Genomic DNA, 14,752 nt, shown 5'->3' with positions numbered 1-14,752 from the left:
ATAATAATTTAATATTAATAATACTATAAAGAAAAGGGCCCCACGATGGTCATGGTTTTAATTTAATTTTCTACAATTTGAACTGTATAAAATATTTTTTCAATTGTATGTTGAATAAAAGTAGGGGAGGATGGGGCAAGAATAGTTAGGTAAGACCTTTTCGGATCATGTTATAAAAAATCAGTAAATTTCCTTTTTCTTTATTTTATTGGATTTAGACTATTTAATATTTATATCTGAAAGTATAACAATATGTTCTGAACATTTTCTAAATTTCAATTATTGAATAAAAACCCGAGTCGAACTTTTAGACCTGCTTACCTCCTGGTAAGTATAATTTAACTCTAACCTGCACCTAACAAACCCTTGGTGTTTTTTTCCTCCTGCGTAAGTTCTATTTAACTCTGACAACTCCTTTTTAAGTCGTAATTGAACCTTAAACCCTGTATTGCTTCTACCACATTCTTACGCAATAGGAAATGTTACGCGCGGTACAAGATATTCAACTTATTATTGTTTTGCAAATTACAAAATTTTTTATTTTGAAAATTTCACGAAAGAATTCAATTATTTTCTAAAATTTTAATAAATCCTTCGAAAAAATTCAATTATTTTTATAAATAGTAAAATTCTTCCGAAGAATTCAATTAATTTTATAAATAGTAAAATTCTTTGCAGGAATTCAATTATTTTCAAAACAACTTTAATTGAATTCCTTAGATGAATTCAAATATTTTAAAATATTTTCATAAATTGCAATTATTTTCTTAAACTTTAATAAATTCTTCGAAATAATTCAACTATTTTTATAAATACTAAAACTCTTTGCAAGAATTAAATAATTATTAACCCAATTAAAATAAAATTAAACGAAAGAATTTAATTATTTTCAAAAATTCCCATAAAATTTAGTTTCAACAAGAATTTAAAATTTTTGAAAAACAATTTAATTATTCTCAAAATATTTTAAAAAAATTCTATATAAGAATTAAATTACTAGCTCAATACAATTTTTGAATATATTCGTCAAAGGAATTAAAATAATTCTATTATTTTCGAAAAGTAATTAAAATTCTTATGATGAATTCAATTATTTTGAATATACTTAATTTTAATAAAATTCTTTAAAGAAATTCAATTATTTTCAAAACAACTTTAATTGAATTTTTCGAAAAAATTTCATGATTTTTAAATATTTCTATAAAATTCTTCATAAACAATTTAATTATTTCTTAAAATTTTAATAAATTCTTCGCAAGAAATCACTTATTTTCAATACAATTTTAATAAAATTCTTCTTCATAAAATTCAATTGCTTTCGAAATTTTCAATTAAAATTATTAAAGAAACTCCATTAGTTTAAAAAAAAATTCAAAGAAATTTTTCAAAAAAATTTAATTAGGATTTTTAAAAATATTAATAAAATTCTTTGCGAGAATTTAGTTATTTTTCTAAATAAAGAAATTCTTTGAAGGAATATTCTATTATTATCAAATTTTTTGATAAAATTCTTTGCAACAATTCGAAGATTTTCAATAAATTAATTTTAAAATTGAAAATATTTGAAAAGAAAAATTAAAAAAAGATTAAGAAACCAAAATGTAAACAACAATTAATTTCAAACTGCGAATAGGTTACCGAAACATGTACTTTTTTATTATTAATTTATAAATATTATTTTAAACTGAAATGTTTTGACATTTTTTTTAAATAATAATAAAAATATTAATTTATGAATGTTTAATGGTTATTATTATTAAACAATTTATTTATTTGCTGTAGTGTATTAGTGTCAATTAATGCTTTATTGAATCACTCAACAAGTCACTGAAAATAGAGCGTCTGTGTTCAGTTAGGTTCCGCAGCATAGTGGTTAGGGCGTTAGTTTCGTATTCCGTAGTTCGTAGGTCGTAGGTTCAAGTCTCGCGTGCGTTAGATTTTATTTATTTCGTAGGTTTGCGTTTATTCCGATTTTTCTGTATTGTATAGGTATAAGTATGCAATTTAATGATTATATACACCGTTAAATAATTTAATTAACAAATATTAAATTAAAATTTTTTTTTTTAATATATAAATGGATATGTATTAATCCCCACATATATACTAACATTATTTATGAATTCGCTATTGGTCACGATTAAATTAAAAAAAAAGTAAAAATCATTAAATAATAATGCCATTTATTAATAATTAAAGTTATTATAAAAATTAGTTAAAAATGATCTCAAATATGCTATGAGCAGTTTTTCCAGGGTTTTTGGAGAGGAAAGAATTCTGTAAGTAAGGGTCAAGCAGTATTTAATAAGGTTCTAGGAACACCTGCTTTCCCCCTTTTACCATCTAAATTTGTCGCTAACCAGGGGTTTGCAGGAGGTAATCAGAGTTAACTTGCAATGCAAATAAACTCTGCTTTCATCCTATTACATCCTTACAAACCCTCAGTTTTAAGGAGGTAAGCAGGTCTAAAAGTTCGACTCGGGAATTCGTCTGAACTAGAACCTGAGAGTTAACCAATTTTCTTCAGACGACCACGAATTTCTTGGTCAATAAGCTTCATTTTTCCGTATATAATTACGCACCATTGTGTATATCAAACTAAAAAGAACAATTAAACATTTTTTTATAATTTGCAGTCGCATTAGCAGGATTGTTCTGTGCCAAACTAGCTCTAAATATTCTTGACCCATGGGGGAGCAATGAACCCATATTTCAATTTTTCCTAAATTTTGTGGAACAACGTGAATTTAATTAAAAATAAATACGATATTCGTGTTCAGCAAGAATATAATAAAGCGTGATTAAGATTACGTTGACATTTTAGAAAAACAGGTGTTTTAAAAAAATAAACTCCTAACTTCGCAAATGGTGGCAGATTGACTTCCAATTTTTACTATCATCTGTTAGGGGTCGTCCATAAGCCACGTAGCCCCATTTTTTTGAGAATTTTGACCCTCCCCCCATGTAGTACGCTATTACATGTATTAGCGCCATTTTTTCCTCTTGTCGTAGTCAATTGCTTGACCCCCCCTCAAGAGGTTACATGGTTTATGAATGGCCCCTTAGTGTTAAGACACGAAAATATCATGAATGTTTAACATGTTTCTTAGAATTGTTAAAATTTCGACATCCATTCTTACATTTGTGGAACGCTATCAGATTTAATTTTATAAATATTACACTGAGAGACCTTTGGGTCAGCAGCAGACTTTCGATAGGCTGCTACTGACCATTTTGGAGGAACGCTACAGGACTATACTTTTGGGTTGCTGCGGTAAAATCTTGGGCGCGTGACAGTCCCAAAGTTGTTCAGCTGCAAACTAAAGGCGGCATTATCACTACTTCGGTGAGCTGCTCACCAACATTTGGGACTGTCACGCGCCCAAAATTTTACTGCAGCGCACCAAAACCATAGTGGAGCTGCTGTCACATACGTTGTTCCGCTACAGTCCCAAAGGTCTCTCAGTGTACTAAAAAAAAGAATAAAATTAGTGTGAAAAATACTTCATTGAAGTATTATTGTTTCTGTTTGACGATAACTGTTACTATTTAAAATATGATAGAAACCATTTTAAAAAAAAGGTTTATGAGAAATAGTATTCAATATTATGATTTGTTTATTTTATGAAGTAGACAGAAAATTTTCCAATAATTGTTAAGTAATTATTATATAAGACTATGTAAAAATTATGCATAATTTGTTAATTTTTTTCAAATGATATTGAATGCATTGGGCACAATTAATTAAAATCATTGCAACATTTATTTATTTTCTTACATTATTTTTAAGGTAATCAGGGTTCTTATCTTATGGCAGTTGCGCCCAGAAAGTATTCACGCGCGTTTGTTTTAGCTAGTTGACCATTATAAATTAAAAAATTTTGCATTTATTTCTGTCCCAAGAACTATGTCTTATAATAAGTTGTTAAAAGTAAACTGCTTTCTCGTAAGTGCTGTAAATTTTCATCATTCAATATATAAGGAAACAAAGATGTATACTTTCAGTGAAATTCGTTGTCGTGCGTGCAGTTGTGTATTAGTGTATTAATTAACCGCGTCTATACATATAAGTGAAATAAACATGTGTGTGTCTTCAAATATTTATCCAACAAATATATAAGTGTGTGAGTGTGTGTGTCTGTGTATGTAAAAATCCTTCCAGTTTACCTCCATTAGTCAAGAATTGACGGGAAACCGGCGATAAAAATCCGTAGTTTTTCTTTCACTCTTTCTTTCTGCATTTACAAACGACTATAGTAATTTTACGTACACAATGTTTCTGAGTTTACTACAGTTGTTTGGAACTATTGGACGAAATAGTAAGAAACTTTACTAATTTGGTGAACATTTGTCGGATTAGTGACTTAGTGTAGAAAATAGTAAAAAATACAAAAAGTCCCCTTATTTCCGGTGGTTGCAATGTGAAAATAGTAAATTCTAGTGTGATTTTATACAAAAATTAGTAATCTCGGTCTCTCCGTGTAGACAGAATAGAAAGAGGTGTGAGTCGGTCAGTCGGTCGTTCTCTAACTTAATATAATAAAAGAGATTTTTAGTTTATCAAAATTTTTTACATTATTAATTCACAAATGTAATAAGCTCTTATAATCAAAAACGAATCGTTCTCACTTATATTGAATTATTCAATATCAAAATAAGTCTAAATGAATAAAATTGGCAAAACAAGACTATAAAAATCTTCAGTAAATTTTATAACCTTTACTTAAAAACGTATATAAAATCAATTTAAAAATTAAATTATTTCTTAAAAATCTGACGTCATATTTGTAATCAGCGACCCCAAAAAACTCCGAGTAACGATTTTTAGACAAATTGAATCGATTTAAAAAAAGCATCCGCCATATTGGATCCGCCATTTTGGATATTGAAAAACCAACATCGGATTCGTAATCAGCGACCCCAAAAACCCCCAAATTAAGATTTTTAGCTAAATTGAATCGATTTAAAAAAAAGCATCCGCCATATTGGGTCCGCCATTTTGAATTTTGAAAAACTTTGCAATAAAAAAATAAATGTAAACAAATTGAAATTTAAGATTCGACCTCGTCAAATCTCTTCCAAATTTAATAATCTTTCATTTAAAACAAAGTTCAGTGAAATCGGTTAAAAAATGAAGGCTCTAGACTATTATGAACAGTAAATTGCAGTTTGGTCCCACTGTGCACTGTGATGATTGAATTGGCTCGTTCAATGCTTTCAGCTAGTAAACTTCCAAAATTTCTTTGGGTTCACGCGTGTGAAAGAGCTACTTCTTTGATTAATCGTACTGGAAAATCAAGTGTTTCGGGTAAAACACCCTTCGAGTCGTGGTACAATAAATCCGCGCAAGCGGACGGTAAAGTCTACTTTCTCTCGCCTAAAGTAAAGGCATAATTTGCCTCTCAAAAACGCGCCGAGAAACCGGGGATTACATACTCGTTTTGAATAAAAGAATTTTATTGAAACTATTGAAAATAATTGAATTTCTGAGATCAATTTAATAATTTATGAAAATAATTGAATTTCTGAGATCAATTTAATAATTTATGAAAATAATTAAATTGAGTTTTTTGCAAGTTTTCTGTGCAAATTTGTAACAAACTTGCGTGGTAAACTTGCAGCAAACTTACCGTGCAAGCTTGTAAGTAAGGAGAACATTTTAGTTCTTGCTTACAAAACTTGCGGTGCAAGCTTGCTGTAAGCTTATAGGTAACTTGGGCATGTCCATAGTCGAAAAATAGATTAACTGAAATTGAACCAATATCAAGTTTGTTGAACATTCTTCTGCCTTATTTTGATTTTCAAAATTAATGAAGTTTAGAATTAAAGATAATTCTTCTTAAGAAATAATCTAATTGTATTAGTTTTAACATTACGAAATCTATTAACATTAAGGGGTTAAACCACTCTAGAGCGTCAAAAAGAGGTTCTAATTTCAACATTTTTTTTAAAGAAAAGTTTAAAAGTAATGAAAAATATGTTTACATATCTCTATCAGGTACACTTTAAAGAGAAAAAAATATACTTTATAAATTTTTTTTTGTTTAAAAACAGCAGATGTACATGTACGTGATGGAAACCTTTTGTAAAAAGAATTCCTTCGCGGCCGGAAAGGTTTTTTGTACAATTTTCATCCTAGAACAGAAAACAAATTTTTTTCTATTTTTACATCTCAAAAGCTAGAGAAAGACGTAGGGGATTTTTTTTATGTTGCATATTCTTTTAGTTATAAACAATTTAGTGCCTATTTTTTTTAGTCAAAAACTCAGTTTTTCCATAAAATGTTCACCATTTTTGCAAAAATGGATTTAAAAAAAATCCCCTACGTCTTTCTCCAGCTTTTGAGATGTAAAAATAGAAAAAAAATTGTTTTCTGCTCTAGGATGAAAATTGTACCAAAAACCTTTCCGGCCGCGAAGGAATTATTTTTACAAAGGGTTTCCATCATGTACATGTACAGCTGCTGTTTTTAAACAAAAAAAATTTATAAAGTATATTTTTTTCTCTTTAAAGTGTACCTGATAGAGATATGTAAACATATTTTTCATTACTTTTAAACTTTTCTTTAAAAAAAATGTTGAAATTAGAACCTCTTTTTGACGCTCTAGAGTGGTTTAACCCCTTAATTAATATTTATAGAATTCAGTGCAGAATTCGCTTTGTCACTCGCAATATCTTTTAAATATTTTTAAACATGTTAAATAATATTTACCTTCATGAGGCTGAAAAGAAGAATTTACTTCTGGTGTAGGAGAAGAAGCACCATCTTTTGCGATCCAACCAGCTCGCACTATGCTCCATAGGCTCCAGCCTTTTTCAACATTTCGATTAGATGTATCAGAAGAACTATTATTTTTGTCAACATCTGCACAAAAATCTTTAAATTCTAAAATGTAATTAATTTTAATTATTAACAGATTTCTAAATTAAAGACAAACGATTAGATAACTTTTGGATAACCTTTCAGATACAATTGTTGTATGAGTGAATTAAATAAAAATAATCTAGTCTAGTGTCTTATAACACACCTATCCTCAAAGGCGGATAAGGTTTTCTAAAATAAATACAACTTCAGAATTTGTGGGCATGTTACTAAACTTTTAAGAATGCAGTGAATTTGACTTCACACGTTCCCTAATTGAGCGGTCACAGCTCGGCTTCCTGCGCAAATAGCAATGGGAGACAAAAATGGTTTTCGCAAAGGAATTAGATCAGTTGAAACGACCTGTCTTTTTTACACGGACCGAAATAATTTCGATTAAACCCAGTTGGGTCAATAAGAAAAGACTATTTTTTGCGTGCACATATAACCCTAGTAGAAATTTGTCCTAGTTATTATAAAGGAACTGTCCAGTCGCGCTTGAAATTGTCTAGTTACTTTACAAGCCAACTGGCTAATAACTGGAATGGAGTGTCACGCTTTTTTCATCAAGTTATTATCTAGCCCAACTTTATAAATTCTGGTCAACGGTTCTGTAGAAAAACTAGACAAATTAATTCTTTTAAAATACTGAAAATTTGTTTAATATTAAGATTTACTGTAGTTAACACATTTATTTCATGCAATTAATATAAAATTTCTATTTAGCACCAAAGAAATTCAATAAAAAATATTTTTGGAAAATTTCTATATCCATTATAATATATACATAATAAATGGAATAGAATAAAAAATTATATAATATTTTATAATTTTTAATTAATTAGTTGAATTATTATATAAAAATAATTTAAATAGTAAATTATTACATGTAATTTTCTACATTACTTTTTGATTTTTAATTCAATTAAAAAAAAATTCTAAATTCAAATATCCTAAATATTTACTGTTTTCAAACAACTTTCATTTTTTTAATGCACTATTATTAACAATAACACTGAAACAAATATTTTTTATTAGTATAAACAATTATAATCTATATAAACCTTAAAACGATAACGCAATTTCACCGAAAAAATCTTGGGGGGTAAAACGGGGAGCGAACCCGGGTCCCGCTGGACTAAAGTCGCACCGCTTAACGCACTCGGCCGTTCAACGCAATGGATATTGAGAATTAATAACCACTGCACATATGTTTCAGTTCAGTGCCGTAACTAGAGATTTTAAGCATTGGTATATGAGGCATTATTCCTGAACTGCCCCAGAAATAAAAAAAAGTTCTTGGATTTCCTTTATACTTTGGAAATATGTTACCCTAGTAGGTACAAGTTACTACACCAATTTACAGGTCCAACCCCCCACCCCAATCAAAAGGGTGGGGGGTTGAAATTTCAGCTTCAACTCGAACATGCATTCTTTAAACATTTGTAGTTTCTAGTTAAATTATTCAATTAAAAAAAGTAAGTAGTGTTTTAGAAAGGTTTTTTTGTGTACTTTTAAAATATTTTATTTATATAATAAAAAAAAATTTTTTTGCAAAAATTTTTTAAAATAAATAGTTATTTGCAATTTTGTGCAAGTTCGGTAGTTTTTATTTTCTTTTTAATAATCTCAAATGAAAGCTTGAGAATTCCCCTAAAAGAAGATATAAGTCTGAAAATGGGCCGAAACAATTTGCCAAATATATAGTGTAATAAGTAAAATTTGTCCGTCCGCTCGCGCACTCCAGCGCGATGAACAGTGGGATTTTTTTTCAACTTACTATTGAAAATTGTCTAGAAACTACAAATTTTATCGGATGTTGATGTTCTTGATTTAAAATTACTAAGAGATCCATCAAAGTCGATTTTTGAATTTTTAATTGTTTATTTTTTTCTTGTTACTCAAAAATTTGACAAATTACAATATTTTTAGAAAAAATCATGTTAGTTTTTTTATTTTTCCATTACACATCATCGAAATCAATTTAAATTAGTCTAGTATGACCACCGGACAATTAATAAAGCATAATACAATTTATTTAAATTGTTGCAAACAATGTTAATTAACAAATAGATTACTTCGGACCTTCTTCATAAAAGAAATTGGTTTTTTTGCAGACAAGTTTAAATTTATGTCTAATTTAGTAAAAAACTATTTTACAGTTAAAAATTATCATTAATATTAACAATTATATAAACAATAATCAACTTCCTTTTGTATTTGTAAACATTTTCGTCATTTTTCAAACTTTAAATATTTATATCATATGTACATTCTTTCAAAAACTTAAGAAATTTATTTGCTTAAACAATTACATTTGTTATAAACAAATTTTTCATTTTTAAACAAATAATTAGCTTTTTTTATCAAACAAAATTTTTCCCTTTTTTATATTTACTATCATAAAAAAGAACTCCTTAATGAAATGGGAATACTATAAATTATTCATTTAATTTTAATAAACATTATAAGTTAACAAATATTTAACTTCGTTCTTTTTTCACAGAAAAAATATATTTATTTATATGCATTTAAATGTAAACTGTTTTAACTAAATAATAATGGTTTACTTCATTAAAAATATAAATATTTCTTAACTTATAATGTTCGTTAGAATTAAATGAATAATTTATAGTATTCCCATTTCATTAAGGAGTTCTTTTTTATGATAGTAAATATAAAAAAAAGGAAAAAATTTTGTTTAATGAAAAAAGCTACTTATTTGTTTAAAAATGAAAAGTTTGTTTATAACAAATGTAATTGTTTAAGCTCATAAAGTTTTTATGTTTTTGAAAGAATGTACATATGATATAAATATTTAAAGTTTGAAAAATGACGAAAATGTTTACAAATACAAAAGGAAGTTGATTATTGTTTATAGAATTGTTAATATTAATGATAATTTCTAACTGTAAAATAGTTTTTTACTAAATTAGACATAAATTTAAACTTGTCTGCAAAAAAACCAATTTTTTCTATGAAGAAGGTCCGAAGTAATCTATTTGTTAATTAACATTGTTTGCAACAATTAAAATAAATTGTATTATGCTTTATTAATTGTCCGGTGGTCATACTAGACTAATTTAAATTGATTTCGATCATGTGTAATGGAAAAATAAAAAAACTAACATGATTTTTTCTAAAAATATTGTAATTTGTCAAATTTTTGAGTAACAAGAAAAAAATAAACAATTAAAAATTCAAAAATCGACTTTGATGGATCTCTTAGTAATTTTAAATCAAGAACATCAACATCCGATAAAATTTGTAGTTTCTAGACAATTTTCAATAGTAAGTTGAAAAAAAATCCCACTATTCATCGCGCTGGAGTGCGCGAGCGGACGGACAAATTTTACTCATTACACTATATCTTTGGCAAATTGTTTCGGCCCATTTTCAGACTTATATCTTCTTTTAGGGGAATTCCCAAGCTTTCATTTGAGATTATTAAAAAGAAAATAAAAACTACCGAACTTGCACAAAATTGCAAAAAACTATTTATTTTAAAAAATTTTTGCAAAAAATTTTTTTTTTTTATTATATAAATAAAATATTTTAAAAGTACACAAAAAACCTTTCTAAAACACTACTTACTTTTTTTAATTGAATAATTTAAGTAGAAACTACAAATGTTTAAAGAATGCATGTTCGAGTTGAAGCTGAAATTTCAACCCCCCACCCTTTTGATTGGGGTGGGGGGTTGGACCTGTAAATTGGTGTAGTAACTTGTACCTACTAGGGTAACATATTTCCAAAGTATAAAGGAAATCCAAGAACTTTTTTTTATTTTTGGGGCAGTTCAGAAATAATGCCTCATATACTTTTAATATTTTCTATGTAATAAAACATTTTAGATGATTTTTCAATTATTATAACTTTTTAGTAATTTAATTTGCAACGTTAACAATTAATAAATAAATTGATTACTGTAATTTAATTTTTAATTATTTTTATTAATTTATTATAAATTATTATAAATATTTATTAATTAATGTTATTATTTAATATGATTAATTGATTATTAATTAATAATAATAAATTTATTAAATTTTTAATTAATAGAAAATTATAATTAAACTAAAATGTAATTTAAAAAATTAATTTTTAACTAATTTTATAATTTTTCTATTTATTATAAATGATTGTAAATATTTATTAATTAATTTTATTAATTATTAATATTATTAATTAATTTTATTAATTAATATTATTAATTTATATTAATAAATTAATTAAATTTTTAATTAATAACAAATTAAAATGAAAAGTTTTAAAATATTGGAAAGAATAAGAACAAATTTATCTTTAGCAAATAATCAGTCGAGCTGTCTAGTTATTAGACATTATTGCAGTGTCATCGACACGACAATCTTAGAACTATAATTTCTAGGAGTACTTTAAAGTAACATTAAAAAAACTAGACAGAAGTTATGTCTAGCCAATTTGAGATTAATATGCGTCTCATATCGCTCGCATGTATGAGGTTTCTTTTCTCACTCGTGCCTTCACTGATGCAGACAGATGCGTCCTCATATGAGACGCATTACGCTCGCATGTCTTAAAGGTGCATGATGCATGAGAGTGAAATGCGAGTCTCGTGCGTTTTTTAAGGATTATTTATGATAAATATATTGTAAAACATTAAATACACAAAACTAAGGTTAAATTTAAAAAGGTTTTATTAAAATTTTTTATTTCAATAATATAAACATGGCATTAATACTGAACATTTTTCTCTTAAGTCTTGAACATACATAACCTCCTAAATAACCTATAATAAACATTAGCATGAATTCGTAATAAATATAAACTTTTCAACACTAATTCAACAAAAGTCAACTGTATAATATAATAAATTAACAACTTGAACTGCTTTAAAGAGCCTTCCCAGCTGAAAAAAATCGTCTGGATTTTCCCATGGACTTTTCAGGTAGAAATTCATATGGAGATTTGAAACTATCCACATGAAATCCGCGTGGATTGCCATGTGGATTTCCGCATGGATTTTTTTATATTCTTAATAAACTCCAAATATGAACGAAAACCTCTTTAAAAATGCAGAAACTACACTGAAAAAAATTTGGGTGTGCAGCTGCACCAGCTAGTGACGCAGCATTCCCAAAAAGAGTATATATGCTGACCTGTGTTTGGGTACGCTGCGTACCTACTGTTAGTGCACAGGTGACCCACAGTGGTAGAGATGCAAGCCCATCAGACTGGGGCAACAGTCTGTGGGACATCTGCGTACCCCTTGTGGGTGCGCTGCGATCCCACAAAGCGAGTATCAGTGCTCTTACAAGTAAGAGAAAGCAGCGCCACCATGGCTGAGACGTCTCGGCGCTCAAATTTTTTTCAGTGTAGTAAGTAAGACCCCTACGGGGTCTCAGAATTCGAATTTGATGTTTATTTTTGAAAATATTTAAAAATAAAAGAAATAGAAAATTTCCAAAACCGATGGATGGATTTTTATTAAGAGATATACCTCCGAAGGATACTTCGACGGCGAAAATGAACAACGGTGAAGATGGAAAAATCACTGAGCAGTCAACTCTTGTAAAGTGACTGGTAGAGGGGGATAAGAAGAGTGAAGATGTTTCCGGGTTTGAGGACCAAGAGGCTTCTGTTTATTTTTGTAAATCAAGAAAGTTAAATATATTATTTTGGAATATCAGTGGTATGAAAAATATTTTTGACTTAGACGATTTGCAGTTGAACAGATTAAATGGCTACGATATAATTTGTTTAGCTGAGACTTGGTGTACTTCAGAAAAGGTCAGTTTACCCAAACCTCTAAATGAATTTTTGTCTTTTATAAGTCCTGCCCTTAAGGAAAAAAGTAGGGGCCGTGCGAGCGGGGGTTTAATTACGTTAATTAGACAGGGTCTTTTTACTCAAGTTACTTTGATTGACAAAACTAATTTATGGATTTTTGTTTCATTAATCTTTAATAATAAATTTTATAATGTTGGCAACATATACTGGTTCCCGAATGCAGACGATGATTATTGTGTCGAATCACTAGATGAGTTTCTTACTAATTTAGAACATTCAAAATTTCAAAATGCGGACACAATTATTGCGGGTGATTTTAACGCGAGATTGGGCTGCTTGAATAGTTTTGATGGGGAAATCTTTGAAAATACGGAGTTGAGTGAGTTGAGAAATTCACAGGACAGTAAAATAACAAAACGAGGTAGGCGGCTCACCCTTGCCATGGAAGCGTTGGGATTTATTCTATGTAATGGTCGCTCGCCCTCAGACAGAACTGCTAATTACACATTTGTATCGAAAATAGGCTGTAGTGTAATAGATTTAGTATGGATGGATATAGGAATGATTCAATTATTTTGTGATTTGAGTGTTGTAAATATATCGGATGGTTCTGATCACTTTGCTGTATGTGTGGAACTTAATGTTGTAACTTACCCCGAAACGAGAAAACCTGTTAAATATTACCCCATGGAAATTGTTAAATGGGAGGGAACAAAGATCGCTGAATATTTGCACGGATTGACGAACTCTACACTATTGTATTTCAATAGCGAAAGACCAGACCTTCTCTTCGATAATTTGAAAATAGCAATTTTGGACAGTGCTAGAAAATCAGGAATGTTAATTGTAAAAAAAATGCCAGAATCTTTTAATTATGTGGGAAGTAGAAAACCCTGGTTCAATGAAGTATGTAGATTGGCTAGAAGCAAAGTAAACAGTAATTATAAAAAATTTAAAAACGATAGGCAGAATTTGTTATTGTTGCAAAGATATATAGCATCCCGAGATGAATATAAGCAAACCATTGTGCGAGCTAAGGTCGAATATAACAATATAATTCAAATGAAATTGAGTAATTTAAGTAGTAGTAAAGAATTCTGGAGTATTGTTAAATCATTTGAAAAGAAACAATATCAAATAAACGATATAGACTTGGGTGCATGGGTTGAATTTTATAGTGGTGTTTATCCCGCAAGAGTGTTGAGTGACAGAACCTTCGTGTCTGTTACTCATCCTCTTCTTGATTGTGAATTTACATTGAGTGAAATGGAAAAAATTTTATCTAAATGCAGTAATGGAAAATCACCAGGTCCAGACAAAATAGCCAATGAGTTTGTTAAAAATTTATCGCCTGAATGGAATCATTATTTGCTTAATATGTTTAATAGGATTTTGGAGAGTGAAAATGTACCCCCCTCTTTTGCACAGGCTAATATGTCTATGCTTTATAAGAAGGGAGAGCACACGGATCCACTTAACTATAGAGGTATAGCATTGCTCAATACTATTACAAAGGTCTTTACCTCTCTCCTCGCAGAAAGAATTGGGAGATGGGCGGAGTCCTGCCTTCTTATTCCTGAGGAGCAGGGGGGCTTTCGAGCTAAGAGGAGTTGTGCTGACCAATTGTTCACTCTTTCTACCTTGATTAATGTAAATTTGGAAACAAACAAGGATTATATATTTATAACATTTATAGATTTTAAAAGGGCTTTTGATTCAGTTCAACATGGGAAGTTATGGTTAAAATTGTTTCAAATGGGTATTTCAGGAAAAATTTTAAGAATCTTGAAAAGCTTGTATGATAAAGCAAATTTTAGAGTGAAAATTGGTCAGCGCAAATCTGATGCTATAGATGTCACGGAAGGGGTATTACAGGGGGACTCGCTTAGTCCCCTGTTATTTATTTTATTTCTTGCCGATATAGTATTCTTTTTTGAGGAAAAGAGGGCCCAGGGTTTAAAGCTTGATTCACGTAAAGATGTTATTATGCTTTTATTTGCTGACGATATAGTTTTATTAGGCCGTAATTGGCATGACATGCAATTTAAGCTCAAGATCTTAAAAGAATATTGCGATCTAAATAGTTTGACCCTAAACGTCTCAAAAACCAAGATTGTT

The 14,752-nt window shown here is 28.8% G+C and overlaps 1 protein-coding gene across 1 annotated transcript in view; it reads right to left on the bottom strand.

The window, feature by feature from the left end:
• Nucleotides 1-5,141: 5,141 nt before the first annotated feature.
• Nucleotides 5,142-14,752, bottom strand: part of LOC122503295 (phospholipase DDHD1-like) — a 264,104-nt gene continuing 254,493 nt past the window's right edge. The window contains exons 9-10 of the mRNA XM_043613775.1: nucleotides 6,713-6,886; nucleotides 5,142-5,287 (exon numbers count right to left, since the gene is read on the bottom strand). Coding sequence (XP_043469710.1) covers nucleotides 5,250-5,287; nucleotides 6,713-6,886 — 212 coding nt within the window. The 3' untranslated portion in view covers nucleotides 5,142-5,249. The remainder of the gene's footprint in view (nucleotides 5,288-6,712; nucleotides 6,887-14,752) is intronic.

The sequence above is a fragment of the Leptopilina heterotoma genome, unplaced genomic scaffold, assembly GCF_015476425.1.
Source record: "Leptopilina heterotoma isolate Lh14 unplaced genomic scaffold, ASM1547642v1 Lhet_256, whole genome shotgun sequence".
In the NCBI taxonomy this organism is placed as follows: domain Eukaryota; kingdom Metazoa; phylum Arthropoda; class Insecta; order Hymenoptera; family Figitidae; genus Leptopilina; species Leptopilina heterotoma.
The sequence above is the reverse complement of the archived record's forward strand: the minus strand, read 5'-3'. Positions and strand labels throughout refer to the sequence as shown.